General features: G+C 36.7%; 1 protein-coding gene across 3 annotated transcripts in view; it reads right to left on the reverse strand.

Moving 5' to 3' along the window:
• Positions 1 to 552: 552 nt before the first annotated feature.
• LOC105233396 (zinc finger protein Elbow) overlaps positions 553 to 15,135 on the reverse strand; it is a 121,870-nt gene continuing 107,287 nt past the window's right edge. For all 3 annotated transcript variants that reach the window (XM_049461835.1, XM_049461838.1, XM_049461842.1), the window contains one exon: positions 553 to 2,760. In XM_049461835.1, the coding sequence (XP_049317792.1) occupies positions 1,168 to 2,760 (1,593 nt within the window). In that variant the 3' untranslated portion in view covers positions 553 to 1,167. The remainder of the gene's footprint in view (positions 2,761 to 15,135) is intronic.

The following is a 15,135-nucleotide window of genomic DNA, read 5'->3' on the forward strand; positions in this document are numbered from 1 at the left end:
TATAAAGTATATACGAGTATAATATTTAAAAATTATCAGTATGTTGAGCTGAGTCGATTTAGCCATGCCCGTCTGTCTGTCTGTCCTTCTGATTATATACGAACTAGTGCCTCAGTTTTTAAGACATCGTTTTGAAAAAAACATCATTTTCTCTTCAAGAAGCTGCTCATTTGTCGTTTGCCATACAAAGTGGACGATCGGAATCAAGGCTTGTATGGAAAACTTTGACGTGCTATCTTCGCGAAGTTTGACATGGCTTACTCCAATAAAATTGTTCAGATCGGCTTACTATAACATATAGCTTCCATACAAACTGAACACATAGTTACTAAAAGAAATGCACCTATGAAGGGTATATTAGCTTGGGTGCAACCGAAGTTACCGTTTTTTCTTGTTTTTATTATCAGCTACGATAGTTTAATTTTAAGTCTAAATCTCGAATATTAGAATGCAACTAGCCTTTAAAACTTGGAAAGTAAATCTTTGATAAATTTCTAGTTTGGAGATTCATACTTACTCTAATCTCTTTAAGTAATGAAATATTACATGCAGTTTATTTTTAATATTTTATATTTGACGTGGTTTTATTGTTTCTTTGATGATGACTTAATTGAATCTTAAAGTATGTTTATTTGTAATTTTATTACATTTGTGGTTTACACTTTAAAATATACAACAACGCTGCTTCGGCTTACAATTTGACATTTGGATTATACATACATACAATTTATGCTTTATTTATTATATTTACTTTGATAAAAGTTTCAATTAGTTTAGTTAATAAAATAAATAGTTCTTCTTTTGTTTATTGCAAACGCTCTTTACCATTACGATAATTACTTTAATTATTTTATTATAATTGCATGCAGCACAAATATCAGCATGCTTTATTTTATACATATGTACAGCTCATATGCATACATATTTATGTACATAACACACTTAGAACAATTTACATCACTAGCACTTTGCGCGTCCCATGACTCGCGTCTCCTACATTTACAAAAAAATTTCCCCAGCAGTGGGGTATTATCAGCGTGAGGACATTCAATGTCGAAATTGACTGAAGATATTCAGAATATGTGTAGTATTCATTCAGCAAACCGTGGCCACTTATTTCAAATGCGTTCTGTAGATATCGCGCGTTCTACCACTACCAGCCTCCTACTATGGATGGGAGGAGCCCATGCGCGGCGGTCCGTAGAGAGAATAGGGCGCAAAGTATTGCGCTAGCGCCGGATGTGGTGGCATGGGTAGACCGCCCAAAGCGCCGGCCGCAGATGCCAACGGCGGCGGTAACATGGAGGGTTTACCGTAGGGATGATAGCGTGCGGCAGACAGTGGACTTAATGGTGGCGTAGGGTAGGTGCGTTGAAACAGCGGATGCGTTGGTGGTATACCGCCTGCTGCGGCAGCGCTCAGCACTGAATCCGGCAGCGATGCAGTATGCGTACGCAAATGTTGGAACAGTTCATCGGAGGTGCCGAAACGCTTGCCACAATACGCCGCATCGGCGCTGATCCAAGAACAGACGTACGGCATTTGTGAGGCGGCGGCCAGCGCAGCCAATTGTGCATGATATGATGAAGCAGCTGCTGCGGCGACTGCAGCTGCTGCCGAAGAACCACCACCACCGCCCAACGACGATGCTTTGCCGGAGTTGCTATCGCATTGTGGACAACCTGCCGGGCAAGGTTGGCCGGCGGCTTTGTTGAGAAAATGTGGCGAGGATGGACAACCGGTGCAGTAGGGATCACGACAGATGTTCGGTGTCATTAAAGCGGCCGGATCGATGCCCTTCAGGCGAGCATAATTCAAGTAGGGATGCATTGCGGCCGCCTTGAACATGGGATGATGTTGTGACATAAGCGCACTAGCTGTCATCACGTCCATGGGATATGACAAGCCGCTCGTCGGATTGCCACTCGGATAGCCAGCATAGTAAGCGGTACTGCCTGGTAGCGAACCCGCGCTCGTTGTGGGCACACCTGCTGCCACGGCGGCAGCATGCAATGCCTTCACATAGTTCGCCTCTTTGGCTGCCGCTATAGCTGAGTCCGTAGCAGACTGCAGACGGGATTGGCTGGCAGCAGCTGCCGCAGCCGCAGCGCTAGGACTAATTTGTGCGCTGCTAATACCATGACTTAACGCTGCCGATTCTTTAGAGGATGCACGTTGCTGTGGACTACTACTATTACTGATGCGTTGCTGCATATCCATAACTGCGCTAGCGGTACCTATTGGTGAACTCTTTCGCAAACCATTGATGCCGGTCGCGGGCGAGTCTCGTTGTGAGGTGGCACTTTGGTTTGAGTCACAACGTTGTTGTTGCAGTTGTGCAGCATGCTGCTGGCCATTCAATAGCATTATGCCACCGCTGCCATTACTCTTTGGTGTACGCACTCGGCTGCCATTGCCGATGAGATTTAAACTGTTCGTCGACGCGTTGGTGCTTAAGTTTGTGGCGCGCTCTGTTTCGGCTTCAAGTCTCTCTCGCATGTGATTGTTGTTGATTAAATTATTATTCGACTCATACGGCTTAAAGCTGGACTTGATGTGTTCGACGGAGCCGGTTGATACGGACGATGATTGACTGCTCACTGGTGAGGATTTATCACGTCCATCAGCAACGCTGGACTTCAATGTCGATTTGGTAGATTTCTCAATGTTGGCAGCAAGCAGTTTTGGATTGGTTGTGTCCGCACCGATTGCGCTGCACGTCTGCGCCAGCAAAGCTAACGGGCTGCTTTTGGCGTCCAGCTAGAGATAGGATGAGAGGGAGAAAATAATCATAAATTAATAAACATAATCATAAGTGAATTGAATTCATAAATTATGTTTGAGTAATATTGAAGTTATATTTAGATAAGGTTGTAAATTATTGAGATAGAGCTGACCGATACTAAGAAAATATGTAAGGTAATTAAGTTCATGATCATATTTGAAAACAAAGTTCTCCTGAAAGTTCTTTACTCAAAGTGAAACAAATCCAATAGAGATCAGGTATGGAGAGTACAGAAACTTTCTCTACCATATATAGATCGCGTCAGATACAGAACCAGTCTACTGGACTGATTTTGGAAGCTGTATAATACTTGAAAAACTTATATCTAAATCAATTTTGTTGTATAAGTTTTATCAAGCGAGCAAATTATTGTTCCTTCGGCCAGTACTGAAAGCTCAACGAGGCTGTACTAGAAGAGACCAAAGTTACACCCATCGATTTATTATAGAATTAGGTATCCATTGGCTTACCGCATCAAACAGAGTCCATGAAATACTTATGTATAAGGAATCAGCAGCTCAGGAAGTGATGTCATACTTCTTGAACTAAATTCTTATTATATTATTGAAGAAGCAGACCAAAATATTCTCCATATATTTCTTGGAAACAATTGCCTTTAGTGGCTATAAATCTTACTTCGGTTAGTGGGTCCGTCTGGCATTTGAGCAATACAATTTACTCAACGTCTTATCACTTGTTGACTCTGTGAGAAAAAAAACTATTACTCAGTCCGTCCGGAAAGATCCAAATTATACAGTATACTAGAGATCTTCAAGGCACACTCAAATTTATTTTTAAAGCTTCTTGAAGCACAAAACATCTTGAAATTCCCAAAAGATTTTTTAGTACTAATTGCTACAGGGTGGGAAAGGTATAGTTAAGATTTTGCCATAAGCAAGTTGCAAGTGACGTAAAAATTAACGACATAAATTCTAAAGATAAACTAAATAAAAACGGAAGTAAATCGAGTGCTGTAAGACGTCAACACACACACAAACACCCAACAGCATATCTACTGAAATATTTATGGCAAGACATCGTTACCGCGCCAGACTGTAAAAACGATCAAAAGGGGGAACATTTTAATGCGTAATGCATGCGTTTTCGCATCAGATAAGCAAAGAAGCAATAAAGCCGGAAAGTAAATGTCGGAAACTCACTTGCTGTTATGTATGTATGTATGTATGTGCGAGTATGTTCGTACTAACAGCATATAAAAACCACATAAAAATTGCACATTGTGGTTTGTTTGAAGACGGCAACAAAAATGCCATAAAATAAACATGCGAGAATATATACAGGGTGACCAAATTGAAATGACTGATTTAAAAATTGTATTATATTGTTAGTCGCAAATATGAGTAGAACAACAAAATGGTTTAAACGCGGACGAAAACTTTAAGATCGAGAGAAAAAGCGCTCAACCTCGTTTGATATTCGTTTGTTGTAAAGGGTGGTTCTTGGTGGAATATAACTTCTATTTCATATGGAATATAAGAAAGTTTTAGACGTGATCAATCTGTTGGCTTTATTAATTCACAAATTATATGGTGTTTAGTGTGTGAAAAGTATTTTGGTCCAGTTTTCCTGCATAGATCGTCTTATCCCTCCAATAATATATCTTACAATGCAATACAGATTGGCTTCCAACTAAACAATTATAGCTGATTTATTAGCAGAACCATTGGTTTTACCTAATTTCACCATAAGAACTCCAACGGAGCGGACTTATATAACCAAACATGATAATTTATTGATGAAAATCGCATTTTCATGCTTGCTAGAACTTGCAGCAGTATCCTGTTGAAACCATTTACCACTGAGACTATTTATTTGACGTTCTGAAGAGAAAAATCTCCAACTATCTGCCCGTAGCGCTCACTATTGCCATCTTTCTTTAAAGTATGCACCTGGTGGAAAGGAAAGGCAGGTAACTTTCTCCAATATAGATAATTTACTGCAAGTTGGATATTTTTCAACAAAAGTTACCCATGAGTCTAATTGACACACTATTTACCGGCCTTGACAAAAAGAATATCAACAATCATTGGGCCTATTAACGAGCTTAAAACCCCGTCCGCCAGAAATCCTCGAGCAAGTAATGCAAAATGTATGGAAATAAGCGTATGATCATATAGAATGAAATTGTCACTTGACATACATATGTATAAAAAGTATTATTTTTCAAAGTCATCAAATGTTTCCATATAAAAGTGCACATATAGTAAGTATTTAATAGTGTATATTATAATAAGAACACTATAATTAGCGATATATTTAGTTAATAAAGCTTGAAAACTAACTAAGTATTCATCTGTTTTGGGAGTCTGCTCTTGCCCATTTTTTCTTGGACACTTTTTTAGCATAAATATCAAATACATGAATTTCTTCAACTTTGAATTAATGTAAACCAACTAACAGACCCTACATAGATCTATGAACTCTTATTGACTAAAACAATCGCCTGCTATCCCTGAGTTAAGCTTTGCAATATGTGCATGAATTTGCTTTTTTTATAAACAAAAAGGCAATAAAATCAGAGCCTGCCGTCCATATAGGTAAGTTAGACATTTGCCTAGGGTGCAAGAATTTTAAAGCAGCCTAAAGGCAATTATTTCTCAAAAAATTTTCATAATAGACACATGAATATAAATGCCGCAGAGTTAGGTAAAAGCTGTTATAACAAAAATAGCTCATGGAAGTACGCCACTGGACGTTAATTCAAAATTTATTTGGGTCGATACGGACGTTGCTAACACTTCTTTTAGCTATGGAAGAGCGCAGTTTCTTTAAATTGAAACTTAACGAAACCTACCTCAGAAAAGCTTGACTGGCTTATCAATTGAAAATAAAGTGGCAGAAACTCTTAACAATAAAACAGTTGTCTGATTTTTGTAAATTAAAGGCACGAAAATATTCGAATCAAAAGTTATACATTTTGTTTTTATGGCAAAATAAGGTCAGAAGCGAAAGAGTATTTGGCATTTGCCATAAATTGTCTAATATTTTGCCACATAGATCTGCCCATACAGTTTCGGAGGTAACCCCTAATATACCGTTGTCTTGGATAATCTTTTATATCAAATTTAGTGAAGATAATTTGTGGAATAAGAAAGTCTTCCATATAAGAATTTGATTTAGAGTGGTTAGTATCTATGACAGCTATATGCTATAGTGAGCTCATATCAGCGATTCCGAGATTTTTTTTTTTATAAAAAGGCCAATCAAAATCCGTGATCACACCGGAAATTCCATCGAAACTGTGCGTGAATTCATCAAAATTCATCCAAAACCATCATTGAAATTCATGGAAATGGAATTGAACATCTCCAAAACATCAACTTAATACATTTTGACCGAACATTTGGGCTTTCGAAAAGGTGTGTGCACGGTGTGTTACGCACAAATTGACTGACGACCAAAAATTGCTCAGAATCCAACATTTGGGGGACGAATATTTGACCAAAAATCATATTTTAACTATTAACCACTCCACCTGATATGGTACCGTGGGACTTCTTCCTTTTCGGAAAAATGCGTTTGCTCATGAAAGGAAAGCGTTATGTAGAGGCAATTCAAAAGGGATGCACCGGCATACTGGCGGCCATACCGGCCAACGAGCTAAAACACTCACCCGACATGCCTTTGGAGCGTGCAAAAAGCTGTGTTGGAGCAGAAGCTGTTTTTTTTTACTTTGGAACGCACCTTGTATATTCTGCATAAGAATATGCTGACCAAAAGACATTTTTATACTCTCGCAACAAAGTTGCTAAAGAGAGTATTATAGTTTGTGTTCACATAACGGTTGTTTGTAAGTAATAAAACTAAAAGAGTCAGATATAGGGTTATATATACCAAAGTGATCAGGGTGACGAGTAGAGGTGAAATCCGGATGTCTGTCTGTCCGTCCGTCCGTCTGTCCGTCCGTCTGTGCAAGCTGTAACTTGAGTAAAAATTGAGATATCATGATGAAACTTGGTACACGTATTTCTTGGCTCCATAAGAAGGTCAAGTTCGAAGATGGGCAAAATCGGTCCACTGCCACGCCCACAAAATGGAGGAATCCAAAAACCTATAAAGTGTCATAACTAAGTCATAAATGAAGATATTAAAGTGAAATTTGGCACAAAGGATCGCATTAGGGAGGAGCATATTTGGAAGTAATTTTTTTGGAAAAGTGGGCGTGGCCCCGCCCCTACTAAGTTTTTTGTACATATCTCGGAAACTACTATAGCTATGTCAACCAAACTCTATAGAGCCGTTTCCTTCAGGCATTTCCATATACAGTTCAAAAATGGAAGAAATCGGATAATAACCACGCCCACCTCCCATACAAAGGTTATGTTGAAAATCACTAAAAGTGCGTTAACCGACTAACAAAAAACGTCAGAAACACTAAATTTTACAGAAGGAATGGCAGAAGGAAACCGCACCCAGGCTTTTTTTAAAAATTGAAAATGGGCGTGGCGTCGCCCACTTATGGACCAAAAACCATAACTCAGGAACTACTCGACCGATTTCAATGAAATTCGGTATATAATATTTTTTTAACACCCTGATGACATATACTAAATATGGGCGAAATCGGTTCACAACCACGCCTTCTTACAATATAACGCTATTTTGAATTCCATCTGATGCCTTCTCTGTATAATATATACATTAGAAACCAATGATCATAGCGGAATAAAACTTTACTCAAATACGGTATGTGAGCTGAGGTATCCCTTGTGGAAAAATTGTTGTGATCGGACTATAACTTTTCAAGGTCCCTGATATCGAACACGAAGAACTCAGTGCCCAACCTAACCTAACCTAATTTTTCACCGAAAATATCGGGTAATCTCTCAGAATTTAATTCTAATTAATTTTACAGCAAAATAAAAAAATATGTAAATGACGGATAATGAAATCTCGATTATCACTTTATCGTGCGAGAGTATAAAATGTTCGGTGACACCCGAACTTAGCCCTTCCTTACTTGTTTTTTTTTTTTTTAATTTCGCTTTAGCCTCAAAAGTGTAACATGTTGCATAGCGCGTTTGGGGGGATTTATTGCTTTTCACTTGCAATTAATGCATTTAAAAATCATATTTCTTGTTTTCTTATCTTTTGAATTCGCTTAGCCCGCGATAGAGTTAAATTTATGCCTAAGGACAATTTTAAAATAAGTCATCTTTCTTAATATATTATTTTATTACAGTTCATTCTACTTGCATTGATATTTTTCTTAAAAATACTTACTCCTACTATTTGATAAAACTTAACAACAACTTAAAGAAATGTAAGTTGTAAGTTGACTTGAGTTATACGTTTATAGCATTTAAGTATTCTCTAGACATTGTCCTTCCTTATATTGTATATGTAAGTACCAACTATAGTCCCTTTATGCACCGAGACTGAGCATCATATATGGTACGTAAAGTGAGTAAATTCTATTTTACGAGTCAGCATCTTAAGTGACAGAACGTGACTTTGCTAATCGACATATTTGTATCCTGAAAACGTGGCAAATAAAATATAAACACAGGAATATGCGTGCTCGTGAAGTAAAATAGGAGAACTGGATGACAGGGCGTACGTTGCTTTAATTCAAGTCATTTAGCTAAATGACAATTGCAATACAACAAATGGTTGCGCAATGAAAAATACACAAGATGACTATAAAAAGTAAAGAGGCCGGTTAATATGAGAATCCATATGAGTGTGTGGTAAAAGTGAACAGAGGAAGTGAACTCAGTAAGTAATAAGTCAACAAAATGTTTATGACTTTAACGTTTTCGGTGTTGCCAATACCAACGAATGTGTTTTATGACCATAAGTAGACACATACATATTAAATATACACTGGCGATCAATAGAAGAGGTGCAAATAAAGTTTTGAATGTAAGAAGAAAATCAAATGTTAAACTGCTGTGAAGAAGCACATAAAAATATAATAAGAACAAGAAAAACATTAACTTCGGCTACAACGAAGCTAATATACCCTTCACAGGTGAATTTCTTTTAGTAACTATGCGTTCAATTTGTATGGCAGCTATATACTATAGTTAACCGATCTGAACAATTTCTTCGGATATTGCATTGTCGCTTTAGAAAATAATCTATACCAAATTTCGTGAATATATCTTGTCAAATGTGAAAGTTTTCCATACAAGAACTTAATTCCGATCGTTCAGTTTATATGACAGCTATATGCTATAGTGAGCCGATTTGAACAATTTCTTTGAAGCTTACATTGTTGGCTTAGAAAAATAACCTGCACCAATTTTTGTGAAGATCCACTGTCAAATGTGAAAGTTTTCCATACAAGAACTTAATTCCGATCGTTCAGTTTGTATGGCAGCTATATGTTATAGTGGTCGGATATCGACAGTTTCGACAAATGAGTGGCTTCTTGAAGAGAAAATGATGTTTGCGAAATTTCAAAACGTTATCTTAAAAACTGAGGCACTAATTCGTATATATACAGACTGATAGACAGACACACAGACGGACATGGCTAAATTGACTCAGCTCAACATATTGATCATTTATATACAATATATACTTTATACGGCCTCCGACGCTTCCTTCTGGGTGTTACAAACTTCGTGGCAAACTTAATATGCCCTGTTCAGGGTATAATAACGAGAGCAATAGAAAACACTTCTACTTTAATTTTTTGCTGAATTCAGTTCAATTCAATTCCACCGTTGCACCTATGCAGTTGAACCGCAGTGTAGTGTCTCGGCAGTGAGCAATGAGAAACTGCCGCTGCTACTGCTTGCAATTGCCGCAATGTGCTGCTCATTGCTCTTATATAATTGCTTACCGTCATCGTCATGTGTTTTACGCAATATTCATTGTCATCTAAGAAAGCTTGTTGTCTTTGCTGTTTTCGTTACGGCTGTGAGATGCGATAAGAATTTATGATTTTGTTAATGTCTTTTTAGTTTCCTTTTTCGCTCCTTCTCGCTTTGGCGATTTTGAATTTCTTGCTTTTGTTCACATTTTGGTTTTTATTTATTTGCTTTATTTATTTATGGTTCGGCTTTTTTGCTAGCGCAAATTTTTAATGTTACCACATTTGTTTGCACATTTGTGCATACTTAGGGATGTGGCATGCAATCTGCAGCAGGCCAGCCGCCACAAAGATAAGATATTTACGAGTGTTCATTGCGTTTCATAAGCTTTCGCGTTGGCAAATCTCATTTGCTGCATATAATTCTTCTTTAATGTCTTTGGTGTTGCAAATTTCGTTTTGGTTGTTTTGTTTTTGCTTTTGCATTTTTATTGCCCACAATTGCTAGAGGCGTAGAAACGCGCTGCCGCCACATTAGCGGTTGTGCCGCTGCCGGTTCTTTGCCGCCACATTGGGTGGCGCGCAATATTATTTTGGCTAATTTATGGCGCTATTATTCTTGCAGAGTGTTGAATGTTGTTGGATATTCATAAAAATTTACAAATGTTTGCTTGTTTAAGATTGCGCGCTTATTTGGCCTGCTTTTTAGTGCCCATTTTCGCCTCATTAGTGTGTGCAAATAGACATCATGAAGTACTGCTAAGATTTTGCACTTTCGCTTTTGTTGGCGAAAGCTAGAAAATATGTGCATTTGGGTCGTTGGAGATCACACTATTTCTAAGAAATGTTTAAATTTAAAATGCTTTAGAATTTCCGTGAACTAATTTTATGCTCTAGCAAAACACAAGATCGAGATTATGTGGCGGTAAGTTTCACTCAGTACCATCTCAATATTATACGAGTATCAGCTGACTGATTGAAAAGGTAGGAGCGCCTGAACGCAATCTGCCGCACTTAAGCCACCATTTGGCCAATTGTTCTCTTTGCTGGTAAATAATTACACTCTATTTGAAGCGCAGTAGATTTGATAAAAAAATCTGGTTTTTTCTACCTAGCTGCCCAATATATTTTATGTTGGAACACTGGGAGCCATCTTGCACGGCTATCTTAACCGGTTGTAGATTCAAAAAGTTATTATTTTAGTGCCACATACTCTACTGTTTTACCAATATTCTGAAATTAGAACTTGACCTGTGATGACTTCTGTAATGTTACTTGTACTTACTTTTACCTAAAAGAGCTAACTTTTTGGTTCTACCGCCATCAACACTACCCTAATCAGCTTTTGTGGTATACTTGTTATAAGAGTTGCAAGAGCATCGTATAAGTAAATAATTTTATTTATTTTATTAAATTGCACAACATCCCTAGAATATTATTCTAAATTTTCAAATTGATCCGAATAATAGTTTCGCAAATACAACCTTGAGAACTAGTGTGCTAGAGACTTTCTAGGCTGCGCCGTATTTAAGCGGTCAGTAGGGTAACCTTTTTTAAACAAATGTTTTTTTTTGCATTTTCTGTTTTCTTATACTCTTAGAAGTAATGTAGAAGCCCACTTTAGCATTGGAAGGTTTCGAAAAATAATAATACCGCTCGACGTTCGGAGCGCTCGGAGTGCATACCTCAAACTTTAAACGCGTTTTTCACAAACGCACACTTTTTTAAACTGGTGGACATGATTCCAGTCGAACTACTTAACCGACTTGCTAATTTTTTTTTATATGTTCATAAAACGACTGGCTATAGTCCCTTAGATTTTTTATAATTAATTGACAATGTTATGACAAAATTTATATAAAAATACATGGGAGAAGAAAAAAAAACGTTAATTACTTTTATCAACATTTTTCATGATTCTTTTAGGGACGATAATCATTCACGTACTTTTTAAAAATAAATTGTGTTTTTGTGTTTCAGATGATCCGAACATGAGAAATCGTGTCCGCCAGTGAAAACGCGCATCCATTCACCCAGCCATTTCTCCGGCAGATATCATAACAAATTCCAAAAAATTTATTTATACACTACACGATATACCTCATGATATGGGAAAAAAGTTCCTTTGTAGAATAAAAATTTCTATGAAAAAATGTCAAAAATGTCAAAAAAAACAAGCCAGATTACCTTACTGACCTTTAAACGCGTTTTTCTCTGTTTTTGAAGTCGGTTGGCAAGATTTCTCGAGAACTACTTAACCGATCTACATGAAATTTTATATAGGTTTTTGAGATACAATTCTTAAAGACTTGTACAAAGGACTTTTTTCGATTACAACTATTTAAAAAAAAATATTACCGAAATTTTAATTTTTTAATTTTTTTAAATGTCTGTCAAAAATCCAATTTTCGGTTCTTTTATCATTCGTCCAAGTTCTACGTTAAGGTTTTAACTAAAGCACTTGTTTTTTCACTTTAGATGACCCTGTAAGGAGTTGTTTTGCCAACGCGGGCATCTTTTTTCCGAGGGGTCACCCGAAATGGCGTCGCAATGACCGAATAAAAAATATATGTTTTCAAAAATTTCAGAATTTCTTTGTTAACAGCGTATGTTTGTGACAACCGAAATTCTAGTAAAATATTTAATTTTTTGTATGAGAAAAAATTATTGAGGAAAGGCTCGGTTTAAAAATACCCAAGGAAACCAATGTAACCCCTTAAGTGACCCTTTAACAAACATTATCATGAAGACAGAAGCATTTTAGAGGCTACTTCGTTTATATGTCAGTGTATAAATATTAAATAGTTTTGTCATTTGACTGACGAGTATCAACATCGTGCTTGCTCGGTTCAAAAATACCTAAAATATACTTGGCGGTTAGTAGTTTTAACCAAACGTCACAACAATTCAACAAAAAGTTACTGGAAGTCCGATGTTCCCACCAGAGACTTCATACGTAAAGGGCACCTTAACAATCCCCGAATTGTTAACGAGCTTGAATGTCAAACATATGATGTTACTTTGACAGTTTTTCTGACAGTTATCCCGGTAAGAAATTCTGTACCTAAATAAATATATGAGCAAAATAACGATTTGGTAACCAAGGAATATTATTTTAAACAAAGTAAATATTTAATTTAATTGGATATACCACTGAAAGGTTTAATTTAGGAGTTAGTTCTTAAACTGCGCTACGAAAAAACAAAACTATATTTTGGTAATTTTGTTCACCTTTTAAAAAAAAAAAATACTTCTAAAGTTTTTTGTATATTCCAGATGTATTTTACTCGATTATTTTTACAATCTCTATGTTAGATATCTCGAAAAAAAAAAACAATTTAAGAATTGCCCATATAAAATTTATAAGCGACTAAAAATAGACGTCACTCACTGTATCAACTTCAAAGTAATATAATGCAACTTGCCGACACTGATTTTGCAAGGCGTCGTAAATTTCTATAGTTGATGCGAGCGCCAATAAAATATTTTATGAGGTTATTGCTCGGCTAATTTTAATAGGCGTTTTCGAATTCGCGAAGCATTGAAAGTGCACAGAAGACTTCAGCAAACCAATTAGTGGTACAATATGTACACAATATACAACAACATTTGATATGTATGAGGATATATGTGTGTGTAAATGTGAGCGTTTGTGCAAAGCTGTGAAATGCTTTGTTTGTATGTGTGTAATTACTCATAAATAACTCGTCATAACGATTAGGCTCATAAAAAGCAACAGTAAAATTCAATCATAAATTTAATTACAAAATTGCATGCAATTTAGGTCATAAATGTGGAACTGATATTGGCACGAAGCAAAATTGCCTTAAACGGGCATATACATACATATATGTATAAACATACATATGTATTTGTTTTTATATGTATATGCATGCGATATTATCCGCATTTTGTGTTCTGCTTTGCTAGTAATTCAAAATAGGTTTTAAGGTTAGGTTATGTTTTGTGAAACATATACCCTCGTACTAACTTATACTTTCGCCATTGATTGGTTACATTCTCACCAGTATCATGTTCGAAGTAAAATGGACCGTTGCTTCCATCGTCCCACAAACCACACAAAATCGTTGTTTTTTCTGAATGAAATGTGAGCTCTTGAATCTCTTCAGGTTGCACTTCGTGCCAAATGTGGCAATTTTGTTTGTTTACATACCTATTGAGCCTCATCCGTAAAAAACATTTGGTGCTCAAAAACGTCGGATCAGTTTGGAACTTTTCAACAGCACATAAAGCGTAGCAATGTCGCTTGGGAAGGTCAGATGGCTGCAGTTCTTGCACAAGCTGTATTTTGTATGCTTTGAATTTAAGATCCAAATTTAGTGGTGATACCTTGACGAAAATACTAAGTTTTTCATACAAGAAACTAACTTGGATCGGCTGATCTGAACAATTTGTTGTTATTTGGAGATTAACCGATGTTTTGTGTAGTAGTTAATCTCTGCAGTATTTCCTGAAGTCATCTCATCAAATTAAAAAGTTTTCTATCCAAGCACTCGTTTCCGACCGATCTTTGTCATAATAATTTTTACGTGTATTGCACTAATACCTTGGCAATAATCTATACCAAATGTCTTGAGGATAGTTCTTCAAATGAATTTTCAATACAAGCATTTGATACCGAGCTATATGCTATAATGACACTACTAGCGATTCCAAAAGATCAGCGAAGCATCTTCGAATCATGCGAAAATGAGCTTCGAACAAAGAGCCAACATTAAGTTTTGTTTTAAAATCGGAAAAACTTTTAAGGAACGTTTCAATTGATGAAACAAGTTTATGTTAATGATTGGCTATCCCGTAGCAGAGTGCACAGGTGGTTTCAAAGTTTTCAAAGTGGTCGTGAGGATATAAATGACGATCAACATGTGGGCCAATCAAAATCCGTGATCACCAGAAATTCCATCGAAACTGTGCGTGAATTCATCAAAAATCAGCCGAAATCATCATTGAAATTCATGGAAATGGAATTGAACATCTCCAAAACATCGATTTATCGCATTTTGACCCAACATTTGGGCTTACGAAAGGTGTGTGCACGGTTTGTTCCGCACAAATTGACTGACGACCAAAAATTGCTCAGAGTCAATAGACGCTTGTGACCGATTATTTGACAAAAAATCACATTTTTACCATTAACCACTCTCCGTATTCACCTGATATGGCTTCGTGCAACTTCTTCCTTGGAAAAATGCATTTGCCCATGAAAGGGAAGCGTTATGCAGACGTAGAGGCCATTCAAAAGACTTGCACCGGCATACTGGCGGCCATACCGGCCAACGAGATAAGACACACGTTCGACATGCTTTTGGACAGTGCTAAAAGCTGTATTGAAGCAGAGGCGATTATTTTGAATAGAATAAATTGATTTTGCCGAAAAAACCATTTGTTCTGTTTTTTTAAGTCCTGTTTACTTTGGAACGCACCTTGTATGTATGTCATAATAGTATATTCATTGTGAGAAGTTGTTATTTTGTTTCACTTCCAGCTGAACTTTTTAGAACAAAAATTGTTCTATAGAAACTGCTAGCGTTTCAAAAGGATATGT

The sequence above is a fragment of the Bactrocera dorsalis genome, chromosome 1 (assembly GCF_023373825.1).
Source record: "Bactrocera dorsalis isolate Fly_Bdor chromosome 1, ASM2337382v1, whole genome shotgun sequence".
Classification (NCBI taxonomy): domain Eukaryota; kingdom Metazoa; phylum Arthropoda; class Insecta; order Diptera; family Tephritidae; genus Bactrocera; species Bactrocera dorsalis.